The following is a 27,926-nucleotide window of genomic DNA, read 5'->3' as shown; positions in this document are numbered from 1 at the left end:
CCTGTTAGAACGAGGATGTGTCCTGTCATCTTCTCAGCTGACTATGGAAATGAGTGGCAGTCAGGAAACTCTTCACCCCAGCTTTCCTGTCCTGATTAGGGCATTCACTGTCATCACTGTTCAGAGGTAAGTATTCCTGCAACCACTTATCTGTTAGGAGGTTTCCTTTGGAAAGGAAATGGGAGCGGGATGATAGAGGTAAATGGGGTCAACTGTCCATTCCCAAGAAATCACAGGGAACAGAGGTGGCCTACGTTTAGCCTGGCTTTCATGAGATCTCAAAAAACTTCCTACAAAAAAAAAAAATCCTCTTTTGCCAAAATATGTCTCAATAGGTTTTGGAGAAAAACCAACCCACACACATTTTTTCACATGATGTCAGCATTTTGTTAAAGTGAACAAGTGTCTGTTAAAAAAAAACCCAGAAATCAATATGCAGAAACTGGCAAGTGAAATACTTACCATAGGAATTTGAGAGTTTACTCAAAACAAGTTCTTGAAAAGTTGAGGAGACATGGGAGCTTTCTGGTAACTTACAACATACATTTTCGTGTTCATCAGGCACTGCCCATTATGTAGTTCATGTTCTATGAAATAAAGAGCCTTAAACCAGGATGTTGCTTGAAAACAGTGAAATCTTTGGTCATATTTCACTGAGGCTGGATCTCCTAATCTTAAAACATGTGACACATGTAGAGGTAACTTAGTAATGAGGCTTCATACTTCCTAATTACGATTAGCCTATTTTATAGCTTCTAGCAATTATGATGTATCCTAGATGAAAGATAATTATAACAAAAATGTTACTCTATTAAATAAAGTGGAAAGTTGAGTGCAGACAAGAGCTTATACCCCAAATTTGAATTTATTTTTGTATCTACATGGACAAAAAAAAAACAACCTATCAAAGTAGAAATGTAACTAGATAGGTAGTAAGTATGTAATAATAGCTCAGTATTTACTGACACAACTTATCAAAAACTGTTTTTTATTACTTTCCAAAAGTAGCTTTTTCCTAGGTATCTGGAAAACTTTAAAGAACATGTTATTGTAACAGCCTGATAACTAATTTTCTCAGGTGTTGTTTTTCTTATTTTTGAGTTCCCAGATAGCAAACTACGTAATGTATATATATTTCATTTTTTGCCATAACAAGTGAAAAGTTTAAAAACAAAGGAGTTAAACATTTATGTTGAGAAAAGCCTTTTTATGTGAGTCTGATGATCATGATCATGGTGTTCTGGGTAGAAAATGGCATTGCTAGTGAATGTTAGAGTAATTGGTACCGAGATAGTATGTAAAATCTTGCAACTCTTCTCCAATCTTCTGCTCAAAATCTGAGAGCGATAAAGAAAAAGGGAAAGGGAAGGAGAGAACCTTTGATGACTCAGGCAGCCCTTACACTGACTGATCCCAGAAGATTCCCAGTGGGCACTAGGAATTTGCTGCATTCATAAACTTTACCACAGAGTGCAGTAGGGGGAGGAAACTTCCTATAAAGGGAAAGATAGTAAATGTTTTACATTTGTTGAAACTCCTAACTCTGCCACTACAGAAGGAATGTAGCCACAGACCATTTGTCATCACTCATACCAGTTACTAGCCATATTTTGGTAACATGCTGTAGCCACTGGAATGTAAAGTTCATAAAATTTTCCTATCATGAAATAATATTCTGATTTGTAAGCCATTTAAAAGTGTAAAAACCATTCCCAGCTCTCTGGGACATACAGGGTAGGCTTCGGGTCAGGTGTGACCCGTGAGGCAGACTGCTGACCACGGGGCTACTCTGGCAAGGTCATCAGGCTCACACTTCAGGGCCATCCGCTCCAGTCTGATTTGTGCAGGGGCTTCTTTCTTTTCTGCTGTTGTAGGAACATTAAAAGAGACATATATAAAGAGAAAAGTTTCTACCCTGTCTGGAAGGTAGTTTTTTTAGGTTTATTTCTTAAACACTTAAGAAGGTTTTACAAGCTGAGATGAGAGGTTATAACATATTTTCAAATGCTCTTCTTTTTAAGTTGTTTTGAGGCCTACTACTATTACCTAATTAAAAAAAAAACCCAGAAATTTAAAGGCTGTACATTTCACTTTTTAATAAACCACATGGCAAAAACAATACTTTAATAAATGTATAGGAAATTACAATTTGAAAACTGTAAATACAGTACATATACATATACCATACCTTGATCTTAAATTAGGACAGACCCAAGCTTCAAAAATCTTTCTAAAATCGGTCATATGCAAAATATCTAGTTTTCTGAAAGGGCATATGGAAAAGTATATACAATTTCTCAAATTGTGATATGGCTTACATAGTAATACAGACTTACAGAAGCATAAGCTTTCCAAATACACAGTCTTCCAGGTACGAAGCTGACATATTGGCACATTTCAATTGTGTTGCAGTGTTTCAGAATCTGCTTACTTGCACTATTTAAATGGACACTGTCATAGACTTACCTGGGAAAGTCTCCATAAATGTTTTCCAATCTTACCTAAAATTATAAATGTTTGTGGTCCTCACAGTATGATTGGAAGAACATGTTAAATAAACCCTTTGTATATAAGAATTTAATAACTGGCTGGGTTGAGTGTATACACACAATTCAATAATAAGAGATTTCCATAATTGCTTCTAATTCGTGTGTTCCTTATTAACATCACAAAAAATATCCCTGACTGGTAAGATCTGTAAAAGTCTGAAGCCCTGTCTCATGGGATTCACACAGATCTGTAGTTAGGGTTTGCAAATGGCATTTTGGTTAGAGAGATACTAAGTTTAATCAATTATTTAGAGATCAGAATCTCCTCCACTCAACACAGGATAGAGGTAGGCATCACTAATCATTTGTGGCTAATACCAACTGGCTCATGAGCTAAATAAACTTGGTTCAAAGACAAATTGAACCAAAGGAATGAATCCTACATCTAGGAACACATTCTCTTAACTTTAAATTTACTACATATAGAGTCAACAACAAAATTGTCTAAGAATTTATTCCAAAGGGGCTCAAATTCTCTAAGAACACCTTGTTCATTATGGTGAAATAATAAATAAAAGAAAATAAATTTAGCTAATTGTGTTGTTTACAGAGAATGATTATCTTTTTACAAGTAGTGAGTAGTTTTTGAAAGGAACATAACCCATAGTCTTTCAGTAGTGATATTCTCCCATGTTTGCATAATATGGTCTAGTTATGTCTGTCACACTCACAGAATATTCTGTAAAATTCAGTGTGCAGAGATCAGGATCAGGAACACTCAGTTATTAATAAAAAGGCTCTTTCCCACCAGAAACTCATTTAAAAGTGGTGCTTTGTCCTGAAAGTTGGTAGGAAAGAAAACAACTTTCAGGACAAAGCACCACTTTTAAATGATTTTCTTTCCTACTTTAAAATGAAAGGGAAGCTCATGTATCTACTGCTGCCTTTGTCTATTCTGGGAAAATTTAGTAAAGACAAACACCGACAGGAAGGACACCTGGGTCCAAGACACAGAACCAGAGCACTGACTCCAGAGAGGAAGAGACTTAGTTTTAGAAAATGGAAACAAAGCACATTAAGTTGAAAAGAAAGCAGTAAAATAAGAAATCCAGTGACTTGGCAAACAATACTGATGGGAACTGTTAGGTCGTAAAAATCTGCACTCATATTACATAAGGCATAGCTAATGGAAAATGTAGGAATTACAGTCGTTTCTAGTGCTGCATTTCACAGCCTTTGAAATAAGCCTTACTCAACTACATTCCCCACTTTATACTCTCTAAGGCAGCATGGTTGTGAATGAGACAAAAGATGTTTTCCTAAAGTAAATCAAAAGGCTGCTTCTGGTCAGCATTTTGAAACAGGTTAATGTACGAAAGTAACTGATTACTTGCAAATGTTAATTAAAATACATTGCACCAAAGAACTACCCAGTTTTTGTTGTCTGTTGTCCCATTGTGGTGTTTTCCCAGTGCAAAATTGGCAACGCTGTGGCTTATCCAAATTTAGCCACTACTTTTCACAAGGCCACAGAGAGAGCTTTCTCTGAGGGTTGGCAGAGCTCAGCAGATGGAAGGCTAAACTATGTTCTATCTCAGAAGCTGTGGAACCGCTGGTCCCAGACAGGCTTCTCTGTGGATTTTGTCAAGTTACTAGTAAATCAATTCTCAAGTCTCTGACCTAGTAAAATAAAAGTACAAAATCTGTAGCTCTTGCTACAAAACATAGAAGCACAGGAAATTTCAGGTGTACCTCATATGAACAGAGAATAACTGAGATCTACACACATTTTCAGTGTTTTTGCATTTTACAAAAGGTTCCTTGATAATCATCATATAGGCTATCATATAGGCTATTTTTATCAAATAACTTTTTAAGAAACAGGTTGATATGAAAAGTCAGATATACAAGGTAAATGATATATATAAGGTAAATGAAAGTTTATAATAAGCTATGTCGATATGGGAAACAACTAAAGATAGGGGGAAATCTATGAGTCTACAGCAGATTCTTTACATTTCTTCATAGATATCCCAAATCTATAAATGATCAGATGTTCACAGAAATGCTTCTCATTTAAGTTGCTTTCTACATTTAAGAGTATTTTGATAAACAGTTTTTTATATGCTCCTGAAATTTTTGAGTCAAATCATTATTTTAAATGGATTCAAATAAGATCCCATAAACTTTTCATTTCAGTTCAGCAAACAATTACTGGTTTTATTAGGTAACATTACTGCTTATCAACGGTTTTTATTAGATACCATTGTTTCTAATAATCTTTAGGTAAATCCAGGTTGACTTAGTGAGGGATTAGTGGAAAGGTGAAATGTTTACTGTTCATTTGTAAATTATCTGTATGCTTACCTTGGATTTCCATTCATAACTCATATAGTACATTATTAGTCTACTCTGATTCTCTAAAGAGCACAAGAACCATGTTCTTTTTGGTATAACAATTTGTCTCTCTTGAAGAGGAACTACTAATGTACATAAAGATAATCTCAAAACCAATAGTTGCAATATGTAACATGAATATACAAAGCTGCCTCTTTAACACAACTGTTACCAATTAAGTTGCCTTTGGTTTGGAAACTTTTATGCTTAGCCTCCCTGCTATATGGGTTTAATGTCCATCTATTCCAGTGCTCTAAAACACACACACACACACACACTCTCTCTCTTTCTCTCAAAAACCCTGAAACTTTGTTTTCTTAAAGTACTAGCTTCCCAGAATCTCTTTGGGCATTTCTGCTATGGTATTATTGGAAACCTCATAATTATAGCTTAGGGTTTCTAGAGTCCATGGAGAACCCCTAACTCATATCAAACAGAAATTCTTTCTGGAGGAATGTGGTTAATGAACATGAGAGGGCGGTGGGTATTACAAACTGATTCTTAGTCCCTCCGGAGTTTTACTCAGAAAGGCACACACAAATTAACTGCTATGGCGGCAGGAAGCAAGGTACCAAGCAAACTTTCTGTATAAAATGTAAGGCAGTTCTTGAAAGGACAGAGGATCACTACATTTTTGCAATTTCCTGCCTTTCATAAGTAAATACCATTCCATGAACAATAAAAGTGATTTCAGGAAGACTTAAACCTAAAACAACATACTCCATCTTCACTGCTTGGTTTTAAATCATCACATAGAAAATTAATTTTAAGATTAACTTCTGCCATTCAGAATACTACTGAAAATATTTCCTAAATAATTTAATAACAGTGACCACAGTATGTAAAGATTTGGTTTTCATAAGACTACAAACAGCCAAAAACGTTAACTTTGAGATTCAAAACCCTGTAACATCTGGAAAAAATTGTTTATAAAGTATATCTATAAGACTCATTTGTGGAAGATAACATTTCTGAAACACTTAGGAACACATGCTTATTCCACTCACTGAATGTTTACTAGTACTTTCTGAAATCTGTTGAGAAATTATTTCTGTAAAAAGAGTTGGGTGTCAAATTCTAGAAGCTGGGTGTCCAAGAGTACATAATAATAATAAAAAAAAATCAGTTTTCTAGCACTGGCTTGCTATAAAGTGATCCTTAAGGAATTTTAGATGCAAATATGCAAATACTGAATTCTTGATGCTTCCTTTAAGACATGCACTCTCTCATAATGGTTGCATGGTGATACTGGATTGTCTTCTATGAGGTATCTGTAGAGTCATGTCTCATTCTGTAAACAGTGTTTTGGAAACATCTTCATCTGAAAATCATAGTGAAGTCTTATTTGTCCATTAAACAAAAACTTGCACTGTCAGGCTGGAGGGACTGGAGACACCAGTGCTTATATGGACACAGGTATCAAGTATTCCATTTCCTCATTTAGATTTGCATTTATTGCTCTCATGTCTATGACTTCAGGATAAATAAGGCAGTAGTCCCCAATATACATAAAATTAGGAACGGGAACTTTGACAGTTTGCACAAGTTCTTTCCATTTCTTGCCTGTAACTCTGAAGCTGAATAGTACATTTATACATGCCAAACGTGTTCAATAATAAATGCTTTGCTTTGGATTGTACTTCCTCCCATTTGGATGAACTTCCAGGAACTGCAATGTCAAGAAAACATCATTACTATTCATTGTACAGAGTTACATTCTAGTTAATGAGACATAGAGGAAATCAACCATAATAAACTGTGAACATTTCATTTTTATCAAGAATACCTCCTTGAAGGTATTCTGTTAGACAAGTTATGTCAGTTTACAAAGTCAGAATAGCTTCTCATCATTCCAATCTTTCTAGTCTACTATCAGGCAGAGAAATAATATTAGAAAAATTTAATTCTTTCATCTAATAAACCAGACACATGTATTTTTTATAAAAAATAAAATAGGGCCCTCCTAGGTGATGTAACGGGTTAGGACACAACACTGTAAGCTAGCTGCAGCTAATTCAGTGCAAGTTCCATCCCCTACCCCAGAGGTGATCCACATGGCGGTGGCAGACCTCTCCTGCCCCGCCCACTGCTCCCCTCAGCAGTGTATTTCAGTACATCTGCCTGTTCTGCTCCCCACTCTGTCTCTGGAGAATCCTCTCACCACCCCTGCATCTCTGGCTTGTACCCCATTTTTGTATGCATAAATAAATCTTTAAGAAAAATAAAAAATAAAATAAAAAGCATCAATCTATGAAAAAATTCACAAAATAAAAAGTCTAGGTTTTCTTGTATAGCAAAAGCATGGTAATATACTTAATGACTCTAATTGGGAGGCAAAAATCAATTTGTAATGCCTCATCATCTCAGAGAGATCAAAAATTATTGCTCTGCTATCAATAGTGACCTGCAACTTACCTTCTGAAGAGCCTCACCCTTTCCTTAAAAAAATCTTCCCAGCAGTGAAGTCTCCCACGTAATTCTAAGCACAGATGTTTAATTCCAAAGATAGAAGTCCACCAACCCCAGCATTTATTGTCAACAACATACTTAGCTGTATGTGTACTATGGCAGTAGGTTTTCCTGAAGTGAGAGACCAGATATTTAAATTTTCCACTGAATATACATCTTCTATTTTCATCAAGGTTTCTTTGATATAGTCGACATTCAAATGGCTTGGCACACCTATTGTTTAAAATACATAAAAAAAGGAACATCCAATTATGATAAAACTACTGTTCAGAACTTATATTTAATGCTTATATATTATACCAGCAAGGCAGGGATGTTGAAAACAATAGCATTAAGCACAAATACATATATAAAATAAAGCAAAGCAGTAAGTTAAGTGGGAATTAATAAACCACTAGACATAATTGCCTTAAGAACCAAAGAGTTGCAGTTGTCCCAGATATATAGTTTATTTGCAACATGACCTCAATCAAGTTCTGTTATCCCTCTGAGCATCAATTTTCTTAGTTGGTAAATGGGAATAAACAGTCTACCTTAACTGCTTTCTTTGCTATTACAAGCTCAAACTGGTAATAGATGGGAGAGTGCATTATTTCTAATGTTAAATACATATAGGCTAATATTACTATAGCCATGAAAGTATAAGTAAAAACAAAGGAAAAGAAAAACGGGGGGGGGGGAAGGGAGGGAAATGCATGGGACTATGGAAACCCGCGGGGATTACAATTGAGATGGAAAAAAAATGTGCAAAATGATGTAAAAATAAACTTTTTAATAAAAAAAAAAAACAAAGGAAAAGACATGGCTCCTACCCTAGAGTATGCCCCTTTGTCTTCACCCTCAATTTGATTTAGGGAAGTAATAAACTTGCAATGGGGAAATGCATGAAATCTTACCTTCTAGTATTATAACTACTGTGTCCCATATGATGCGAAATGTTGTAAAAGCCACAAGTAATGAAAATACGTATGTACAGATGGGATCAGCAATCTTGTATTCTGGCTGAAAGGTGACAGATGAAAATTGTGTGATTAAATATAGACAGACATAAAACAGTTTATAAAGCAAGGCATATTTTGTCCTCTATTCTTTCACTTGTTTTAGCAGGGTTAGAGGACAGTTTTAGAACTTGAATATTGCAATGGTGAAATATTTTCACTTTTTCCTACAATTTTTACATGCCTTTCCTCATCGGACCCATTTATAGATGCACAACTTTTCATTCTATTTTTTTTATCCTGTATCTTCTCTAAATCTTCCACTCTGTGATTTAACCATGAAATACCAGAGATAGACAAAAGTTTAGCTATTATCCACCTAGTCTTTGTCTCTTATATCAAAGAGAAGGGATCTCAAATTTAGAGTTGAAGGATTTGCTCAAAGAATAAGCATTACTGACAGACAGACAGGAACCCAAATCTTTGGATTTCTAATCCAGTGCACATTCCACTATGTAGTTATAGGTATTGGAAGCCTTAAGTTGTAAGGCTTAAAGATGAGTTTTCCAGTGAAGGTGCTACCCAAGCCAGTTACACCTTACCCCATATGGATATATGATTATGTTTAGTGTTAGCACAAAAACTATACTGGCGACTCAATTAAGCGTGCATAAATGCAAAATAAATAGGACTGGCACTGGTGTCATATATACTGATAAAAGACAATCACTTTTACTTTAGTGTCATGTATATTCATACTGGTTTTTAATGATGCATATCTCAAACTTGTATACTGTTATAAAGCAGTGTTATTTCAATACAATCATCTTTAGTTTTAATGCTGAGATTAAATATATTTTAAACTAGAAAAATGAACAATCACATTACCTTGAACCTTATGATGTATGCAGCTATTAGCACACCAACACTCTGTACCAAATCCCCCAAGGCATGTACAAATGCTGCTCTCACTGCCAGGCTATCTTGCACATGGTTGTGTTCACATCCAGAACCCATGGTAGGAGAACTTGAAGGCAGTGAGTGAGAATGGGCGTGATGGTGACCAGACTGGTTCAACAGAAACCCCATTCTGTTAAAAATAAAACATTGTTATCCTTCCTACTGGTATTGATAAAAATATTTGTTACTAGTGAAAACACTAAGAAGGCAACGAGGAACTAATTCATTTAGTAAATATTTAAGCACCTATTATGCAGCAGATAGTCTTTCAGGTATTTGGTCAAAACAGTAAATAAGACAGCTCATTCACTGGGAATGTCCCTCTCATGCATAGAGAGAAACAAATGCATACATAAAGTACTGTAGGGCACATAAATGCATTGAAGAAAAGTAAAGCATGCAAAAGAATGGAAAGTGATGGGGAAGCGGTCAGTCAGTCCCTCAGATTCCACCTGAGCAAGACTTGAGTGGAATCAGGAAGTAAGTGGTGGTGAAAGAGTGTTGTTCTAGACAGAAGGAATAGGTCAAAGGCCCTGAGTTAAAAATATGTTTTATGTGCTTAAAATAAGCAAGAGAGTCTGTGGCTAAAAATAAAATGAACAAGAGCGTTAGGATATGAATTAGAGGGATAAACAGGATCTTATTAAACAGGACACTGTAAGGATTTTTTATTTTATTCAAATTACAGCCACTAGGTTAGGGATTAGACCACTCTATAGACCGTATTTGGCCCATTGCCAACTTTTGTAAATAAAGTTTTATTGGAATACAGTTATGTTCATTTGTTTACATACTGTTGTGTCTGCTTTCATTCTATTAACAGAACAGTTGGTAAGCTGCGAAAGAGACTGCATGGGTCTCAAAGCCTAAAATATTACCTGGCCCTTTACAGAAAAAATTTGTTGGACCCTGGTCCAAATGAATAAGTATAGACCTTAAAAATTGGTAATTTCTAGGGAAAAAGTTGTTAGTTAAAAAAAAAGCTAACATAAAAATGTTGCTGAAGTTAGAAAGAAACTGTCCTAGCTAAATTCCAGACTTTAATAAGCTTCAGTAGACCTGAGGAAACTAATGAGTAATTTATAAACACAAGTATATTACTGATAAAAGAAAAATTAATGTAACATAATTTAAGAGTGTAACTGCACGTTTTTAAGTTCTTACTACTTGAAAATACTGATGTGAAAATAATATAAAATGTGTAATGCTAATGGTAGGACACATGTCATAAATTTGTGCAAACTCACAGAATGTACAACAGCAAGAGTAGAGTGAACCCTAATAAAACTATGGACTCAGCATGATAATGTATCGTTGTAGGCTCATCAGTTGAAACAACTGTACCACTTTGGTGGGCGATATTGATAGTGGTGAGGCTATTCATGTGGGAGGGGAGGGAATACTAGGGAAATCTGTTAAATTTTGCTGTGAAAATTGTTCTAAAAAGTAGTCTCCTGTCCCGCCTGCTGCCCCCCTCCATGTATTCAGTATATCTGCCTTTTCTACTACCCACTGTCTATGGAGAAATCTCTCAACTGCTGCACCTCTGGCCTGTACCCCAGTTCTCATATGCACAAATAAATAAATCCTTAAAAAATATTTTTGAAAACAGTGCTTACATTATGTTAACTGCAACTCCAACTGCTGCAGTAATCAGCATTATATCTCCATTTATTTCATATTTCATATGAATAGTTCTCTGGACAGCTTCATACAGGAGGAATCCCATAAGTATATACACCAACAGCACACTAATCATAGCCGACAAAACCTCTGGAGAAAAAAACAACAACAAATATATTCACAGCATGGCTGTTACACTTCACGCAAACCGAATATTGTCCAATCTTCTATCTATATCTCCTTTCCTTTATTTTGTTATATTATTTTTCTTATTTGAAAAATGTTTGATAGTTGGACTGATATAAATCTTCTACTACATAACTCCCATCATTCTTCCCCACCCACATTTTAGTGTCAAACTATGTATATTTACAGGGAGTTTTAAAAAAAGAAAGAATCCTTGTAACAAGCACAATGACATTGTAACATAAATGATTTTAAAATATACTTAAAAATCAGCTACAAAGTGAACAACTCATAAGAAAAATGGGTGAAAACACATACAGTATTAAATAGAAAATAAAAAGAAATGGCCAATTTCTCACAATCAATTTCAATATAATCAAAATGAAGATAATATTCCTTTCTGTCCCTTACTACACTGGCAAAAGTTAAAAAGGTTGATAATAGTCATAATTAGCAAGGCTATAATACTGGTGGAATTATCAAATATAACTACCATTCTTTGGAGAGCAATGCACATATTTCTCAATTCTAGGAATCTAATGGAAACGCATCCGTATGTATACAGTGATTTCAATAAGATATATCTGTATTATGAAAAGGTATGGAAAGCTCTGAAATGTCAATCAACAGAAAAAATATATATGGAAAACAATACAGCTATTTGTATTTTAAAAGTAAAACAAAGATCAGGCAATAACAAGAAAGAGGTGCTACATCTTGCAGTTGGGGCTAGGAGTGAGGGTAACAATTTTCTAATTGATTTTTATAGGCTATGTTTTTAAGTTTTTACAACAAAAATGTATACCTTTAAAGAAAACCACATTTTTAAGGCGTGCACATATTCTACGTGCATTTCGACCCAGGAATTCCTTTTCTGGGTGTACTGTACACACTCAGAGCAACTGAGTTATACATGAACAAAATGAGGCATGTTATGAGGCTATCCCTCAAGCATTATATATAATTATAATATATAATATAATATTATATGTTGTAATTATATAACATTATATATAGGGCAAACAATTGGAAACAATAAAAAATGTGATTAGTAGGGACCCTGTAACATGGAATACTTTTTAAGAAAGTTAGGTGAAATTAAGCATTTATATATCAGTATATGTAACACGTTGCCATTTATATGAAAGAAAAACGAGTATATAAATAATGATCTTTACGTGTAATCTCTAGAAAGACACAAAATACTGATAAAAACTGGTTAGGAGAAGAATAGGTAGCTGGGAGAAAGGATGAAAAATTTTTACAAGGATCATCTACATGAATTTTCTACCAAGTGACTATAATTTTCTACTAAGTGTAACTATATATTAGAAATAATTTTATATATTTTCAAAATAACAAAAAGTAGGGCAATGTAAAGTACAAATAAGAGTAATTAACATTATATAAACTGAGTATTGACACTTAAAACAATAAAATCAAGAAAAATTTTTAAAAGAAAACTTTCTCTTGGGACAACAGACTTTAATCCTGTTGACTATTTAAAAAAAAAACAAAACTGTTATCTGGGACAGCTCCTTGTTCAAAGGTCCCAGGAAGTATACTGGACTTTGATATATCTTGTTACAGCTTATAAATTACAACTGCTAGAAAAAGTATCTAGTGTCCTGAAAACATCTCATTTATGTAGCTAGTATGCCAATAAGATCCTGTGCATCAGATGCTGGAATAAGACCAAAAAATATGTAATTCCTGTTCTTGACATATTAATCATCATACTTTGAAAGAGAAATTGGGCTGAAGAGGAGAGAAAAGATCAAGTGAAATACAAAACTATGCAGAAACATCCATTATCAAGCACATGCTCTTGATAATGTTCCCTCGTAAGACCAAGTCTTATTCCATGTGATATACACCATAACACTTAGTAGAGTGGCTGGTATGTAGCAGGTACTCAGATTTTTATGGATGAGTTTGTAGAATGAAGTTAGCTGACAGTTGAGCTATGGAAGCCAATAAAAGACTCTACATTAAGAAGGTGAAGCTAAATATGATTAATAAATCATTTAGTACTGGTATTTCATTTAGTTTTACTTCCTATTACATTGATATCTAACTATACTGAACATTGGTTTTAATTTATTGTTTGTATGCCTTTTAAGTAAACTGTTGTTGTTTCTACCTAATTTAATGACTATTTTTAATTGTGAAATTCTAGTAGACACTCATACATACTATGTTGTTTAAAGAATATTGTATTGTGAATATTTTCTCCTCTCTAGCTTGAGTTTCTATTTCATCATAATTATGTCTTTCAATTTTGATTACATTTATATTTTTATTTTAAACAAAGTAAACATAAATAAGGAAGAAATAATTTTTTAAAATGTGAATTTTACTACTCAAAGCCTCTTCCTTTTTTGCACAAAGAAAGGTAACTTTAATCATGTGTCAAGATTGAAACTAGTCATTAGGCTACCATCATTTTTAATAAAGGTACCTTAATCATTTTACATATGAACTACTAAAGCAATACTTTTTACATTTATAAAGACTCATAGCTAAATAAGTAAAGAACATAGACTTGATTTCTTAGGAAAATTTAAAACCAGTAATTTTGAATTCTTTCAAAACCCACTCTAATTAGTTGACCTTACTTTCCAGTTTTCCCAGGACAGTCCTATTTGTACCTGCTTCCTAGCACAAATATTATTCCTTTGCCCCATTTCATTTTAAAAAGTGTCTTGGCTTGGATATTTAGTCTGCCAGCCCAGATACTCATGCCCAGTAAAATTTTCATTTCAGATAAACATGGGTAATTTGTAAATGTACATCCCATGCAGTATTTCAGACATATGAGGTGTCCTGTAATTGTGTCTGCAGCATGTGTATCCACACATGCTAAATCTGGCAACCCCACATTGCAGTGATTATTTTCCTAAACACTTTGAAATTGCCTTTTTGTGAATTCTCAAATAAGGTAAAATCACATTCAAAATAAAGCAAAATGGGAAGCCAAACAAAACTGAAATTCCTTAGGCTGGAGGAGTCCCACCTTCAGAAGGCCTACTGTGGCCCTGAAGCCAGCAGCTGAAAAATCAGTTTTCCACATCACAGTTTTCACCCACTTGAGCAGCATAAAAAGCATCAGATGCCTGCCCTCACTTAAGAGCACTGCGGTACAGCTAGATAGTTTTCAAATCAAACATTAGGACATTGGTATCAATGACATCCTTTTTCCAGTAATTAATAAGGAATGTGTTTCATGTTTAGTTTCCATGGTGAAAAACAAAGAATTTTTTTTTAAAAAAAGATTTATTTATTCATACAGAACTGGGGTATAGGCCAGAGATGTGGAGGGTGAGAGGATTCACCAGAGACAGACCAGGGAGCAGAACAGGCAGATCAAGAAAGTACACTACTGTGGGGAGCAGCGGGCGGGTCAGGAGAGGTCTGCCAAGCCATGTGGTCACCTCCGGGGCAGGCAGGGATCGAACTCATGCAGAAGCAGCTTTAGCTTCTTAGTGCTGTGCTTTAACCCGCTGCGGCACGAGGGAGGGCCCAAAACAAAGAATTTTTAAATATTTTTTTATTCTAGTTACCTATAAAATGTCTTTGATAGCTGCAAATGTATATTTCTAGAACTGAGATTTATAATTAAGAAGTGTAAGGCACAGAATACTACAGAGTTTAAAAATTCTAATACACTAGTAATGTGATCATTTATTCTGATAAAATCAACAAAAAGCTCTCTCACTGTGAATAAATTAAACTTTGGTGAAATATGGACTAATTAGGACTGAATAGGACCTGGAAATCAATAGAAATAGAACCTGAATACCTATAAATCAACAAAAATCAGTATATAGTTTTTTTCATAGTTTTTTTAATGTGAAGGAATGCAGATAAGTATAGGCAAGATGTCTGCACCACACAACATCTGAGAGAGAGGGAAGTTCTCAATCAACAACCAAATTATGACCTTGGGTTGGTATCCAGCCACATGTATACAATAAAATTTTTCAAGAAAAAAATGAGAGCATAACATTAAGGAGTTGAAACGCTAGATAGATTTCTGTGAAAGTTACATTGTCCTGTTAAAGTTAGGTGAAAAGTCTAAATGCATATTTACCATAAATGAAAAATTCTTCAGAGATTTTAATGGAAATTACAGAAAGACCTATTATAATAGTACTTCTAACATTTTGCTATTTTACAAATTAAATCACTCCACCTGGCTGACTGTAGCAACATTCTCATCACATTATCTTATATACCTTTAGAGCACTTATTAAAAATTATGATTATAAGTGTGTTATACACATATTTACTGCCTCTCTCCCTACCCTATACTACTGAATACATCATTTACTTACTCAACAGGTAACTATAGAGCACCTATTCAGTGATGGAGTAGCAATGTCCTTTACTGTGTAAACAACACCCAATCCAAGTCTGCTACTTTCATGACTGTTGCTTAGAAGTACCGGGTTGCCAAAACTGTTAGCTTTGCCAGTGCTATGATACCAGTAATGAGGTTATGTCACTTAAATTACAGAACACTTGTCTTTCTATTCCTTCTACTGCCTCAAAGAACTATGTATAGTTCTAAAGATAGGTTTCACAAGTCTATAAAAATGAACAAGGAGAGCGGAGATAGACTCTCCTACTTTTTTTTATTTACCTTCTCTTTTCTACCAAATTCTTCCAATTGGAGAGTAGAGATTCCAATTTGGAAGAAGGTAGAAAAGAAGTAGAAGTAAAATCAGTGGATTTGCTTAGAACTTCCAAACTAGTATTTGTTTTTCATCTCAGCACAAGACAACCACATTTCACTAAAGCTAAAGATACCACGTAAGATTCTCAGGAACTGTTGTTGCCACTAGAATGCCATGCTAAACTGCACAGTCTGTCTTTGCATCCTCTCTCTACCTATTCTAAATCATCTCTTACTTCCTACCTTGTAATCACTCACTCTGCCCCATACCCACACCGCCTAATACTCTCAAGTTCACTTTTGGCGATCCAACATTGACCACCACTCAGATCCTTCTCCTTCCTCTGTAAAAATTCCCATTTGGGGGAGTACAGATGTTCATGTAACATGAAGTAATTCTCACTAAGATGTGAATAGTTAATAGGCTTTACTTTTGTCATGGAAAGAAGCTGTTAAAACAAACCACGGACTAAGAAAGAGACTGCTTCCTTGGTTGCAAATGGGGAAATGATTTTTTAGCTGAGTACCTTCTGCTTTTTCCACAGCAGGGAATTAAAAAATATATATATATATATATATGTACATATGTATATATGTATATAGAATTAGAATTATAATCATATACATATCTCAATACAATTGTCATCTAGCCACACTAAGACTCCTGCACTGTCACTTTGCCATTAAACTAGGTTGGTGATTTGCATTACCAAAGCATAAATACTGCTTACTGCAGTCTTTTCAAATGATTACTATCTTTATCTAATCCATTCAGCTTCTTCAGCCCAAGAACTGGAAAAAAAGTCATATAAAAAAAGTCACTTATACACTCAGTCCACAGTGAAGGATAAAAGCAGACAGCAAGCAAGGGAATGGGGCCTGTTTTCTTTAGAATAGCATTTCCCTTTGTCTGGGAGATAGTGCTATGTACCTCCTTAGGATTTGTGGGATTTCTCCCATGGTGTAGTTTCATTAAGTTCTCAATTTTACTAATTTCTAATGATATGGTTACAGTCAAGAATATCAGGCATTTAAAAATAACTCACATATGGTGCCTATCCTGCTCTCTTCCTTCGAAAGAACTGCCACTGTAGCTCACTATAAAGTAATAAGGAAAGAAGAAAACCTGTATAATTTTAACAACCTTCTGAGTTTACGTAAAGAAAAGGAAAACAGCAACAGAATGGAACTGACTTTTGGGCTTAACTCTACAATAACCTTTCAGTTACCTTGCTGGCCAACTTTCTGCTAAAATAAATATGCAATATTGCCAAAAAGGTTTATAGAGTTCTGAGTTCAAAACCAAATCTTTAAAAACTTTTTTAATCCTCAAGATGAATCACCTTTGTTTGATCTCTAGCACCTAGAATAGTGTATGTTGTTTCCATATTATAAAGGTTTAACCAAAAATTTAAAGGTTGGATACTCCACATTTATAGTGAGATCCCTGTATATATACACAAAGCCAATATAAATCTTGAATTCATTTTAAATTATCCCTAGAGAATAAACGAGACTGATCAAAGGGAAAATAAGTTAAGACTGCTTTTGAAATGATGTGCACTCTACTACATGCTTTACAAATACTAATTCATTTAATATTCTTAATAACTCTATGAGAAAGGCACTGTTACTGGCCTCATTTTACCAACAGGAAATGAAGGCATAAAGGTGTTATTAGGTAACTTGTCCAGGGTCTAACTATTAAGGTAAGGGAGCTAAGACTTGAACCAAAACATTTATTTTAGTGACTGTATGATTAATTACTTCTCATTGTTGCCTCTCGTAAACACCAATCAAAAATCTACACCCAAGTCCATGAATAAATAAATATAAGCCACTTAAAAACCTACAGAAACTGTGATCTTTAAAGTAGAACAGTACCCGCATAATACAAACCTAAAATGGCAATGGCAGTGAAAACACTATGACTATTATCAGTGAGGAAGAAATCTCCAAGAAACTTATTTTTCTATTTCTTCATATAGAATCCCAAGATTATTAAATATATTCAGTTTTATTCAAAAAGGAACAAGAGAATTCTGTTTTGATCTAAGAATTCTGTTTTTATCTGAGTAATTATTAAAGGTCATTCTCTTTAAGCCCCCAAATTATCAAATCTAAAAGCATCTGCATACTGGTCAGGATATAGAATCCTGTAAGAAAATTGGCTGCCTCCAGGTCCAGAACTGCATATACATATGCTGCTTTTTGCAAAGGAAAGGGTGGCAGGGATAAGAGTTCCTTGATCTAAATCTAAAACATTCCCTTAATCTCAAACTAATCCAGAGCACAACCCTAACTTTCTTTAATTCTATGAAGACCTAGCGACTTGAGGAAGCTGCAAAGGAATTAAAGTGTAAACCTAGCAGAGGTTGGTTCATGAAGTTTAAGGAGCCATTTTATAAAATAAAAATGTAAGGTGAAGTGGCAGTTATTGATATAGAAGCTTTAGCAAGTTATCCTGGTAAAGAAGATATGAACATTGTTGAAAAGACAGCAACAGATTTAGGTTATCAGTGGCAGGGTTTGAGAGGACTGACTAATTGTTAAAAAAAAGTTCTTCTGTGACTAAAATGCAACCGACATTGTATTCTATGAAGATTTTTAAAAAATAATATAATAGTTTATTTTTACATCACTTTGTGCCTTTTTCCATCTCAGTTGCAATCCCCTTGGACTTCCAATCACCAAATCACCCACGTGCCATCACCATAGTCCAGTGCACTTCCCTCCCCCCACCCTTTTTGATCCCATTCCCCACTCCACCCCCACTAGGAGATACTTTTTAATGGAAGGAAGAGTCACCTGATTCACCCCAGACTTAAGCACCCTGACTAAATAAAACAGTTGCCATCAACATGAAGGCAAGAACTCACCAGCAAAAAGATTAAAGCTCAAAGGTTAACATTCTTTCAGCAAGAAATTTTTTTTAAATTAAGGTATACACATTAGTTTTTTAGAATGCTATTAAGCACTTAAAAGACTACAGTATACTATAAACTTTAATAAGCACTGGGAAGCCAAAAAATTGGTGTGACTTGCTTTATTGCAATATTTGCTTTATAGTGTGCGTCTGGAACAAAACTTGCAGTATCTTTGAGGTGTGCCTATATGCACATAAACACTGATGGAGGAAGGAATGCACATGGAGGCATCACAAGATTGATTCACACAAAGGTGATGGGTGGAAGGGGCTGGTGCAACAATTGACACAGCCAAAAAAATCAGGGTCCTCAGGAGCCAAAACACGAGGTCCATGTCCGGAATGCCCGGGATGCCTGGATGTCTGCAGGAGATTCTAGCAAGTAACAGACTGTTGGGGGCTGTGCCTGAAGCTCAGACCCAAAAGGTAAAAGATAAAGACATGGAGATGAAGCTCATCAGGAATCTCTGGTCCTCTCATTTTCTACCTAGGCTTACAAGGAGTGAGCCCCTTCCAGAGAGAAGCTGTCTATATCAGGGCAGTCTCTCCACCAGCATGGGGCAGCAGGTCCTCTGCCCACCTGTGATTATGCAGGTGCTTCTTTCCACCCAATCTCTCCCTCTGCGGGCAGCAGCCTCCTGCCTGCCCGTGACCTGTAGCATGCAGACCTCCCTCAGCGGAGGCGGCTCTCCTAAGGCCTCCGCCTGCAATCATGCAGGTCTCTCTCTATGCAAACCTGTCCCTTCTGGGCAGCTTTTCCTGCCTGTTTGTGGCTATGCAAGTGTCTTTTCCTCTCCAGTCTCTTCTAATGAACTTATTCTTTAAATATAACTGAATCTCTGTCTTGTGGAGAATCTTGCTGGTGCTCCTGAAAGGGGAGCTCTGGTGAAACCTTTCCCAGAGTGAACCCAAGGATCCCGAACTCCAAAAAAGAGACATCAAACACTAAATACTTTTTTGACAACTAATGGAATTTTCATAATTATGGATTCTTATATTATGTAGGGCTTTCTATGTTCTGATATCCCATGTTTGTAGGGGTTTTCATTAGAATTCTAAGGGGCTATAACCTAAAAGAGGTTACGAACCATAGCATTAAATAAAATGCACTCTCAATGGGAAGGTAAAAATCACCATTCCATGAAGCTGTACTTGAGTTTTAGGTCTTAAATTGCAGATGTTTAAATCATAAAATACTGAAGTTTGAAAAAAAAATACTGAAGTTTGAAAATCATTATGAAGTTGTTTAAAAACCTCAAGGCAATCAGTAAACAAATGCATAATATATTGGTAAGCAGCACAGTTTCTTTCAGGAACACATCTATAAGCATTTTGCAGTGACTTAGAACAGAAAAACCTGACTTGGGGCTTTAGCTCTTTCCTACAGTAGCTGAAAGTGCTCTGGGTGGGGGGACCAGGGAATTTCCCAGCCGGATGACCTGGATAGTTTCTTGGGATACATAGCCATTTAGATACCACATTAAGTTTTGCACAAGACCAAATCATAGATTTTGGAAGACATAGATGCTAAGTTAGGATCAGACTCAAAAGTATCAAAAAGGAGGGACTGATTATGATATTAACTGTAAGTGTCAGCTCCAGTGTCCCTACAAAAGAAAACTATATTAATTCTGGTTCTTTAAGATGGGTTTTGTTTAAGTAACCCAAATGTCAACTTTGGGATTCCAAGTAAATGACATCTGGTCATATGGTACTTTATATAATACTTCAGGTAAATTGTTGATAATATATTTTTAAAATAAATAAAAACCAAAAAGCATAGCAAGAAGCAGTATTATGTGGGTAACATTAAGACTTTAATCTTTTGAATATTAGAGTTTATTCATTTATTACACAAAAATGAATAACGATGTAAGGGGAAAAATACCAGAAATAAATATTACAATTTGTTCAAAATAGGAAAATTAAAATGTGTGCCTTGCTAAAGAAAAAATTCAGTGATACTATTAAAACATGGTAAAGATGAGGCCCTCCCTGGTGGCGCAGTGGGTTAAAGCACAGCACTGAGAATCTAAAGCTGCCTCCGCATGGGTTCCATTCCCGACTGCCCCGGCACGGCAGACCTCTCCTGACCCGCTCGCTGCTCCCCTCAGCAGTGTACTTCGTGGATCTGCCTGTTTTATTCCCCACTCTGTCTCTGGTGAAGCCTCTCACCACCCCTGAGCCTCTGGCCTGTACCCCAGTTCTATATGCACAAATAAATCTTTAAAAAAAACAAAAACAAAAACATGGTAAAGATGAGTTTATTCATGGAGAGTAAGCTATTGATAGTTTATAGGGACCACTGTAAGGGGGAGAGCAAGAGATTGGACTCTACTTGTACTTTGCCTGGGAAAGTGGGAAGTTATAGGCCAAGAATGGGGGGCAGGGGGTGTCCATGATGGAAGATTAATCAGGGTCAAAGGGAATTTTAGTTTACCAACATAACAGAATTCTTGCTGAAGAGAGGCCAGGCAAATAAGACATCACCTGAAGGATAACTGATCAAATACGGAGAATTCGTTTCTGTTAAACTGGCTTAGCAGAGTTCTTATTGAAACTAGGTTTTACAGGAAAGTACATCGATAGGCTTGGGAGAAGGTTTAGGAGACTAAAGTCTCCTCTTTGGCTAAACAATGAATTTTTGCCACAATAGCTCCAATAAAGGTCAGCCATCCAGGGTATAGTATTATAGTCATGCTTAATCCTGGGCTACCATAAGTTTTGGTAGGAATAGCTGACACAAAAGAAAAAAAGCTGAACCCTCATTAGCAAATTAAATCCATATAGTTTTACTTGGTTCAGTAAATAGAATGTACACTGTTTTCTGATGACATCTTCAGGATGTTGGAGAACTGGATTTCGAGAATAATGATATATAATTTTGTATGTGTAAACTGTGTAGCTGAATGTTCTTGGAAGACAAGTTCCTGAATAGATAGTGTTCATCTCTTTTCATTATCTTTGTCCAATCAGGCTATCACCAGAGAGATTTCAGTAATCAAAGGTTCTAGTTCATTGTGGTTTAATTATAAAATCTTATAAACCTAAAAGAATTCCCAATTACCTACCTAAGCGATGAAATCCAAAGGTGAATCTTTTGGTTGGTGATTTTGAAGACAGCCACAAAGCAAGCAGGGTCAGTATGATGGCACTTAGATCAGTTAACATATGAAGTGCATCTGTCATAATTGCTAGGCTATTTGCAATGTATCCACCTTAGAGTAAGGGTGAGAGGGAAGAATTAAAATAATAAACATTAGCAATCAACACAAAAATATGTAACATCCCACAAAATATTTATGCTCACTGCATTTTATTTCATACTTCAGAGTATCCTGAAATTATATACAAACCATTTTTAAAGTGTGTATTTGTTTTTTGTTTTGCAGATCCATCCCTATGAACAGATTTTTTTTAGCAGTCAATCACCTTAAAAAACATTAAGAACCACTAAATTGGGGGCTAAAAATAAATTCTGTTTCAACACTTTAGCTTTTATTCAACCTATTAATCCTATCAATAGACAGTGAAATATACAGAAATATACTAGAGTGTGGGTTGACTCAATCTGGAAATGTATACCTTTCCATTATGGGGAAATTTCTTAAAAGTATTTTGTCAATGATTTCCTTCCTTCTGATTTTCTGTTTCTAAAATTTCTATTATTTGGTATTGGAATGAACACTATTTTCTTGGCTTTTCTCTAATACTAATTTCTATGTTTTTGCTCCCCTTTGTGATAGATTACTTTAACTCATCTTCTAACTTTTCTGCTGAAATTTTTTTTTCTTATGCTTTTACCAGTCAAAAGATCTTTTCTTTTACCTGAATTCCTTTTTTAAAGCAGCCTATTCTTAGCTCATGGATACATGTCCTACTCTTATCACTGGAATACTAATTATATAGAAGTACCTGGTGCAACCAATTTGGGGCCTATTTAGGATTCTCTAGTGAAATAGCTCTCAACTGAGTCCCAGATCAGAAGTATGCACATCTCCTGGGAACTTGCTAGAAATGAAAAATCTCGGGCCCTACCCCAGACCCACTTAATTAGAGACCCTGATGCAGCAACTTATATTTTAAGTTTTCCAGGTGATATTGATGTACTAATATAAACTTGGGTTGGTTTTCCCCAGTGCTTGCTTAAGATTTATTGGGCTTACTAAATCAGTTATTTCTTTACCTGTTTTCCTTCTAATTTTTCAAATTTGTGTTCTTGTTGAAACCTCTCAGGTTTCCCCCATCTGTGTGAAAGTGTATGTATACATACACACATACATACATATTCACACAGATGGATTTGTACATATGTACAAACATATGTGTATTGCACATATATGTACACACGTGTAGAAACAAATATATGTATATACTTATGTAATTATATATACATGTATTTGTAGATACTTTTTAAAGAGTATCAGTTACCTACCTAATCAGTTTAAGAAAGGCTTTAGGAAAGAGTAATATTAGATGCATGAATTCATTTGTTGTCTTGACACCTTTTTTGCATTCACTCAAGTATTTTCATTCATAACAAAAATGGAGTTGTTCATGACTCCCTTACAAAATTCAAAGGATAGTTTAGTTCTCATCTTACTATCAGTTTACACTTTTTAGCAGTTTCAACTTACTTATTTCACCTCAAAATAGTCTCTTTTTTGGATTCTGAGATACGTTTGCCCTCTGCATGACTTCTGTTAATCTAAACATAAAAATTTAGCATGAAATTTTTTATTTGGGTCTAAAGAATTGTAATTCAGGGTACACAGAAACTCAGGCAGACAATCTAAAACTTGCCCCAAGGAGGACAAAGTCATATTTTTATAGGAAAAAAAAGAGAAAGATGAGGTAAGTAGTTAGAGGAAAGAATTGATTAATGCTAAGAGATTAAATTACTTTAAGTGTACATAATTTGTTACTGAATCTCTAGAACGGATGAAGGGGAATATTTCTCTCCTCTAGCTAAAAGCTGACAATCATTTGTTTTCAAACAGTTGTTTGCATATAGTGTCTTTAAAAAATTGCTAGCTTTTGGTTCAAAGTTCTTTGGCCCAATTCAAAGAGATGAAGCAATTTCTCTGCACTGGTTCTCTGGCTTCATTTTAGAATGGCTTTACAAATGTCAACTTCTCATGCTTGTAAAGTTGGAGCTCCTCAAGATTAGCTCTCTTAAGTAATTTTTCCCCATTCCTAGGGTATAACATATGGTATGTTTACATTGATACCTCACTTTTGAACTACTGACTCATGTAATACTAATTCACTAGACATGGTTGTTATACTCAGCTGCTCAGGTGAGAAACTTCAGAATCATTCCTGACACACTGCTCTCCCACTACATCCCCATCAAACCATCCAACTTTGTCAGTGTTACCTCTAGAATGTTTCTTAATCTGTACATTTTTTCTCATTCACTCTAGTCCAAGCCACAATTTTCTTGCCTGGGCCTGTGGAATAGCTTACTTGCTTCTTGCTGCACCCTCTAGCTCATTCCCACATAGGAGCAAAAGTCATCTTAAAAACAGGTAAATTCCACCATGTCACTTTCCACTTAAAAATCTTCACTGACTCCCATTGTACAGTGATACTCAGCTTACTGATGGGATCATGCTGAGAAATGTTCCATTAGGTTATATTAGTGCTGTGCAAGTGTTATTGAGTATAATAACACAAATCTAGATGATACAGCCTACTATATACCTAGCTTATATAGTGTAGCCTGTTGTTACCACTTCATATATGCAGTTCACTGCTCTCTAGAACATAGTTAAGAAACTGTACTTAAAGCAAAAATTATGTTCTTGTTTCTATTATTAAAGACTTACTTTAAAAGAAAAAGATTTACTTATTAATGCTTACAGAACTGGGGTTCATACAGGCCAGAGGTGCAGGGGCAGTGAGAGGATTCACCAGAGACAGAGTGGGGAGCACAACAGGCAGATTGACAAAGTACACTGCTGAGAGAAGCAGTGGGAGAATCAGTAGAGGTCTGCCACACCATGTGGGTCAGCTCCCTGGTTGGGGATTGAACTTACGCTACAGTGGCTTTGGGAGCTTCATAATGCGGTGCTTTAATCCCTTGCACTACCAGAGAGAGCCCAAAATTATATTCTTTTAACAGTATCTGGTAAGACCAGCCTGATCTGGTCCCCTTACCTCTTTCCCTCTTTTGTTTACAACATTCTAGCCAAACTGGTCTTCTTTTTAGTTCCATTTAAAGAATTGAAGGGTTTTAGGGCCTTTGTATATGTTGTCTCTTCCTTGGAAAACTCCATTCCCTATTTCTGAGTAACTACTACTATTATTTTTTCAGTTTAACTTTACCTCACATGTAAGCTATGTCCAAACGGTTATTATATCTTATATTTGCTCTGTTCTTTTTCTTCATAGAATTTAAGGTCATTTGAATTCTAAATTCACTGGTATGTTTATTTAGTATCTGTCTCATTATTAGGCTAAATGGTTCAGATAGTAGGGATCATAATAATCTGTGTTCTAATGTGCCTGGAATATAGAAAGTACTCAAAAATACTTCCTTGAATGGAAGAAAAGAATAGACATTGTCAAATATCTGAGACTAAGTTAATGGCAGAGATTCAAAATGAGGTGTCCTCTTTCAAATCTTCAAAGTACTTCAATTTTTATTCCTCCATACTTCCTATAAAAAATGCTTTATTTCTAAGTACTGTTCACACTTTAACAAATGCTCTACTGTTTAATGAATAATGTTCACAAGAATATTGTTAATTTCTAGCCTAAGTATTAGCACTTCTTATTATCTAATAAAGATTTTAAGTAATAGAACTTCTGTATTGTTTAACAAAGACTTTCGTATTTGTAAATAGTATTTGAGAGGAAATACGCATTGTGGACTTAAAAACAACTTTTACTAAAGAAATTTTAAAAGTGGTGTGTCAGGACAATTATATCTTAATTTTAACTTAAGCAAAATAAACCAATTTATAGACAAATTGTGATTAATGATAAACCTCAAATATTAAATATTAACTTCAGGAACCACCAAATCCAAATGATTTAGTATTCTAGCTGTGTGAATTGAAGCAGTTTGCTGAGCCCATGCCTTCTTTGGCCATAGGTTCACTCTCTGAATTTCTTTACAACTTACACATTTATAATTCTCTACACAGTAACAATTAACTCAAAAAAATTAATGAACATCTACTTTGTGATAATCATTGTAGGTGCTGGGAATTCAGTAGAGAAGACCAACATTAAACAAGTAAATAGACAAGATAATCTCAAATGCAGAAAGTTTTTTAAGCTGGCCAGGAAATAGGGGAGGAGAGGTTTTTTTCAGTCTGTCCGAAAAGGTTTCTCAGAGCTATCTTTTGAGATGAGGCATGAAGGACAAGAAGCCAGCCAAGAGAAGATCTGGGTAAAGGCATATAGTGTTATTCATTTGTAGACCATGGAATCAATAAAGTGCCCTGGGGCCACAGTCAAAATAAAAATGAGAGTACATCACATAAAATAAAAATGTTGTTATATATGTATATTTATAACATGTGTAGGTGTGTATAATTATGTATGTATGCCATGTACAAGTCATAAAGTATATTTTTATTATAGTGAGGTCAAAAAAGAGCTTGCAAGTCACTGAGGTAGAGGGACCAGCCATTTGAAGGCCTTACAGGTAGTAAAGAGTGAGTGTAGAGAGAAAGGAAGCCAGTATAGCTGAAATGAACATGCAGAAGTAGTGAAGTGAGGTAGAAAATGTACTTTCTATATATACTCTCCAGCCAGCATGTGAAATCTAGACTGCTCTCTCTATTGTCATGATTCATCATTAAGAAACAACATGGGAGAATAATCTCCCTGCTTTCATGTCACTCTGTAAACTGTCACCAGGTGAACTAAGCAGCTAAACCACTGTGACCATGAAATTAATCTGTAAACTAAGAATGCCTTGATTTTACAGTCCATCCTCTTAGTGAGGATGCGTTACTTGAATAATTAAAAAATGAAAAATAAAACCGAGTTTATAAATCTGAAAGCCCTCCTTTCAGATCTTCCGTACAATGAAAATCTGTTAGATTAGTTAACAGTACTTAATTTTGTAAATCGCTTCGTTATAAATACAAAAAGAAATAGCATCAAGAGATAAATGCACAGAAGGAAAAACAGAGATACTGGAACATAGACCTGGCTCTTCTATTAGCTACCTAAGTATCTTCACAACTGATTTAACATCTTTTGCCCTCAGATTCCTTATTTGTGAACAAGGTGGAGCAGGTGTTCAGTAAAGTCCCTTCATAATGTAAAGTTCTATGCTTCTTAAGTAATTTTAGAATCATTTACTATTTTAAACGTTGCAAAAATTAACCTCGTGTTTAATCAGATTTTTTAAGAGGAAGTTACAAGACATAAATAAAGAGGATGTCCTTGATTTTACAGTCCATGAGCACTAGAAGAAAAAGTCATTATCTCTGAAAGTGGACTTAGGTTGATCTGCACTTTGGATCCACAAGGCCTTTCCGCATCACGACAGCCCTATCTTGATACACAACCTTTCTGAATAGAAAGTTTAAGCTTCTAATCGTGCACTAAAGCTGGACAAAGATTCTGCAGGCAAGGGAAAGTGAGTTGGTAACACAACTCACCTACAAGTTCTCCAATCATGAAAAGCAAGTAAAGAACGGCAGCAATGGTCAATCTGGTTTTCACCTTTCTCTGCTTCAGCAACTCTCTCTGTTTGCTGCAGTTGTCACAGGGGTCCACCTTCAAACTCAGCTGGCTGTTGGCCATAGGTAAGTCCTGGTCCAGTAAGGAATCGTCGTCGGCCTGGCGGGCCGGGTGCGCCCCGTTAATAGGCCTTTCCGGGGTTTCGGAACCATCGTCGGCCACCACAACTCGAAGTTTGTTAAACCGAGAAAGCCCCTCGTCCCCCACCTCGTCGGAGAAGTCAAAGGCGCTGGTGTCATTCAGAAAGAGCGGCGCATCATCCTTCCGCAGCAGAGACTTGAGGCGCTTCCACGCGCCGGCGCCGGCCCCGGCCATGGCAGAGGCTGGGCGGCCGCGGCGCGGAACGGCTCGGTGCAGGCGGACCGCCGGCGGCTCCTACTTCACCGGAGCGCCCGTTCCCGAAGGCAACGCCGCGCGTCCCTCCCCATCCTGTGGCGACCACACTCGTTATAAATCAAAGGCGCCCCGACACTGCCCGCAAGTTCCGCAGCCCGGGGCTGCGGGGTCGCAGGGCCGGCGGGGAGGCGCCGGGGCTCCGCGAGGGGGCGGCG

General features: G+C 35.8%; 1 protein-coding gene across 1 annotated transcript; it reads right to left on the bottom strand.

Moving 5' to 3' along the window:
* Nucleotides 1-6,321: 6,321 nt before the first annotated feature.
* On the bottom strand, nt 6,322-27,918 carry SLC30A4 (solute carrier family 30 (zinc transporter), member 4). Its single transcript, XM_004687837.2, has 7 exons — nt 27,294-27,918; nt 21,738-21,884; nt 10,873-11,026; nt 9,182-9,383; nt 8,252-8,357; nt 7,434-7,568; nt 6,322-6,555 (listed from the first exon to the last, which is right to left on the bottom strand). The coding sequence occupies exons 1-7, from the start codon at nt 27,688-27,690 to the stop codon at nt 6,401-6,403; spliced, it is 1,296 nt and encodes a 431-aa protein (XP_004687894.1). The 5' UTR covers nt 27,691-27,918; the 3' UTR covers nt 6,322-6,400.
* Between the last annotated feature and the right edge of the window lie 8 nt (nt 27,919-27,926).

This window comes from Condylura cristata, unplaced genomic scaffold (genome assembly GCF_000260355.1).
Source record: "Condylura cristata isolate star-nosed mole 26May11 unplaced genomic scaffold, ConCri1.0 scaffold00023, whole genome shotgun sequence".
NCBI classification, from domain to species: Eukaryota; Metazoa; Chordata; class Mammalia; order Eulipotyphla; family Talpidae; genus Condylura; species Condylura cristata.
The sequence above is the reverse complement of the archived record's forward strand: the minus strand, read 5'-3'. Positions and strand labels throughout refer to the sequence as shown.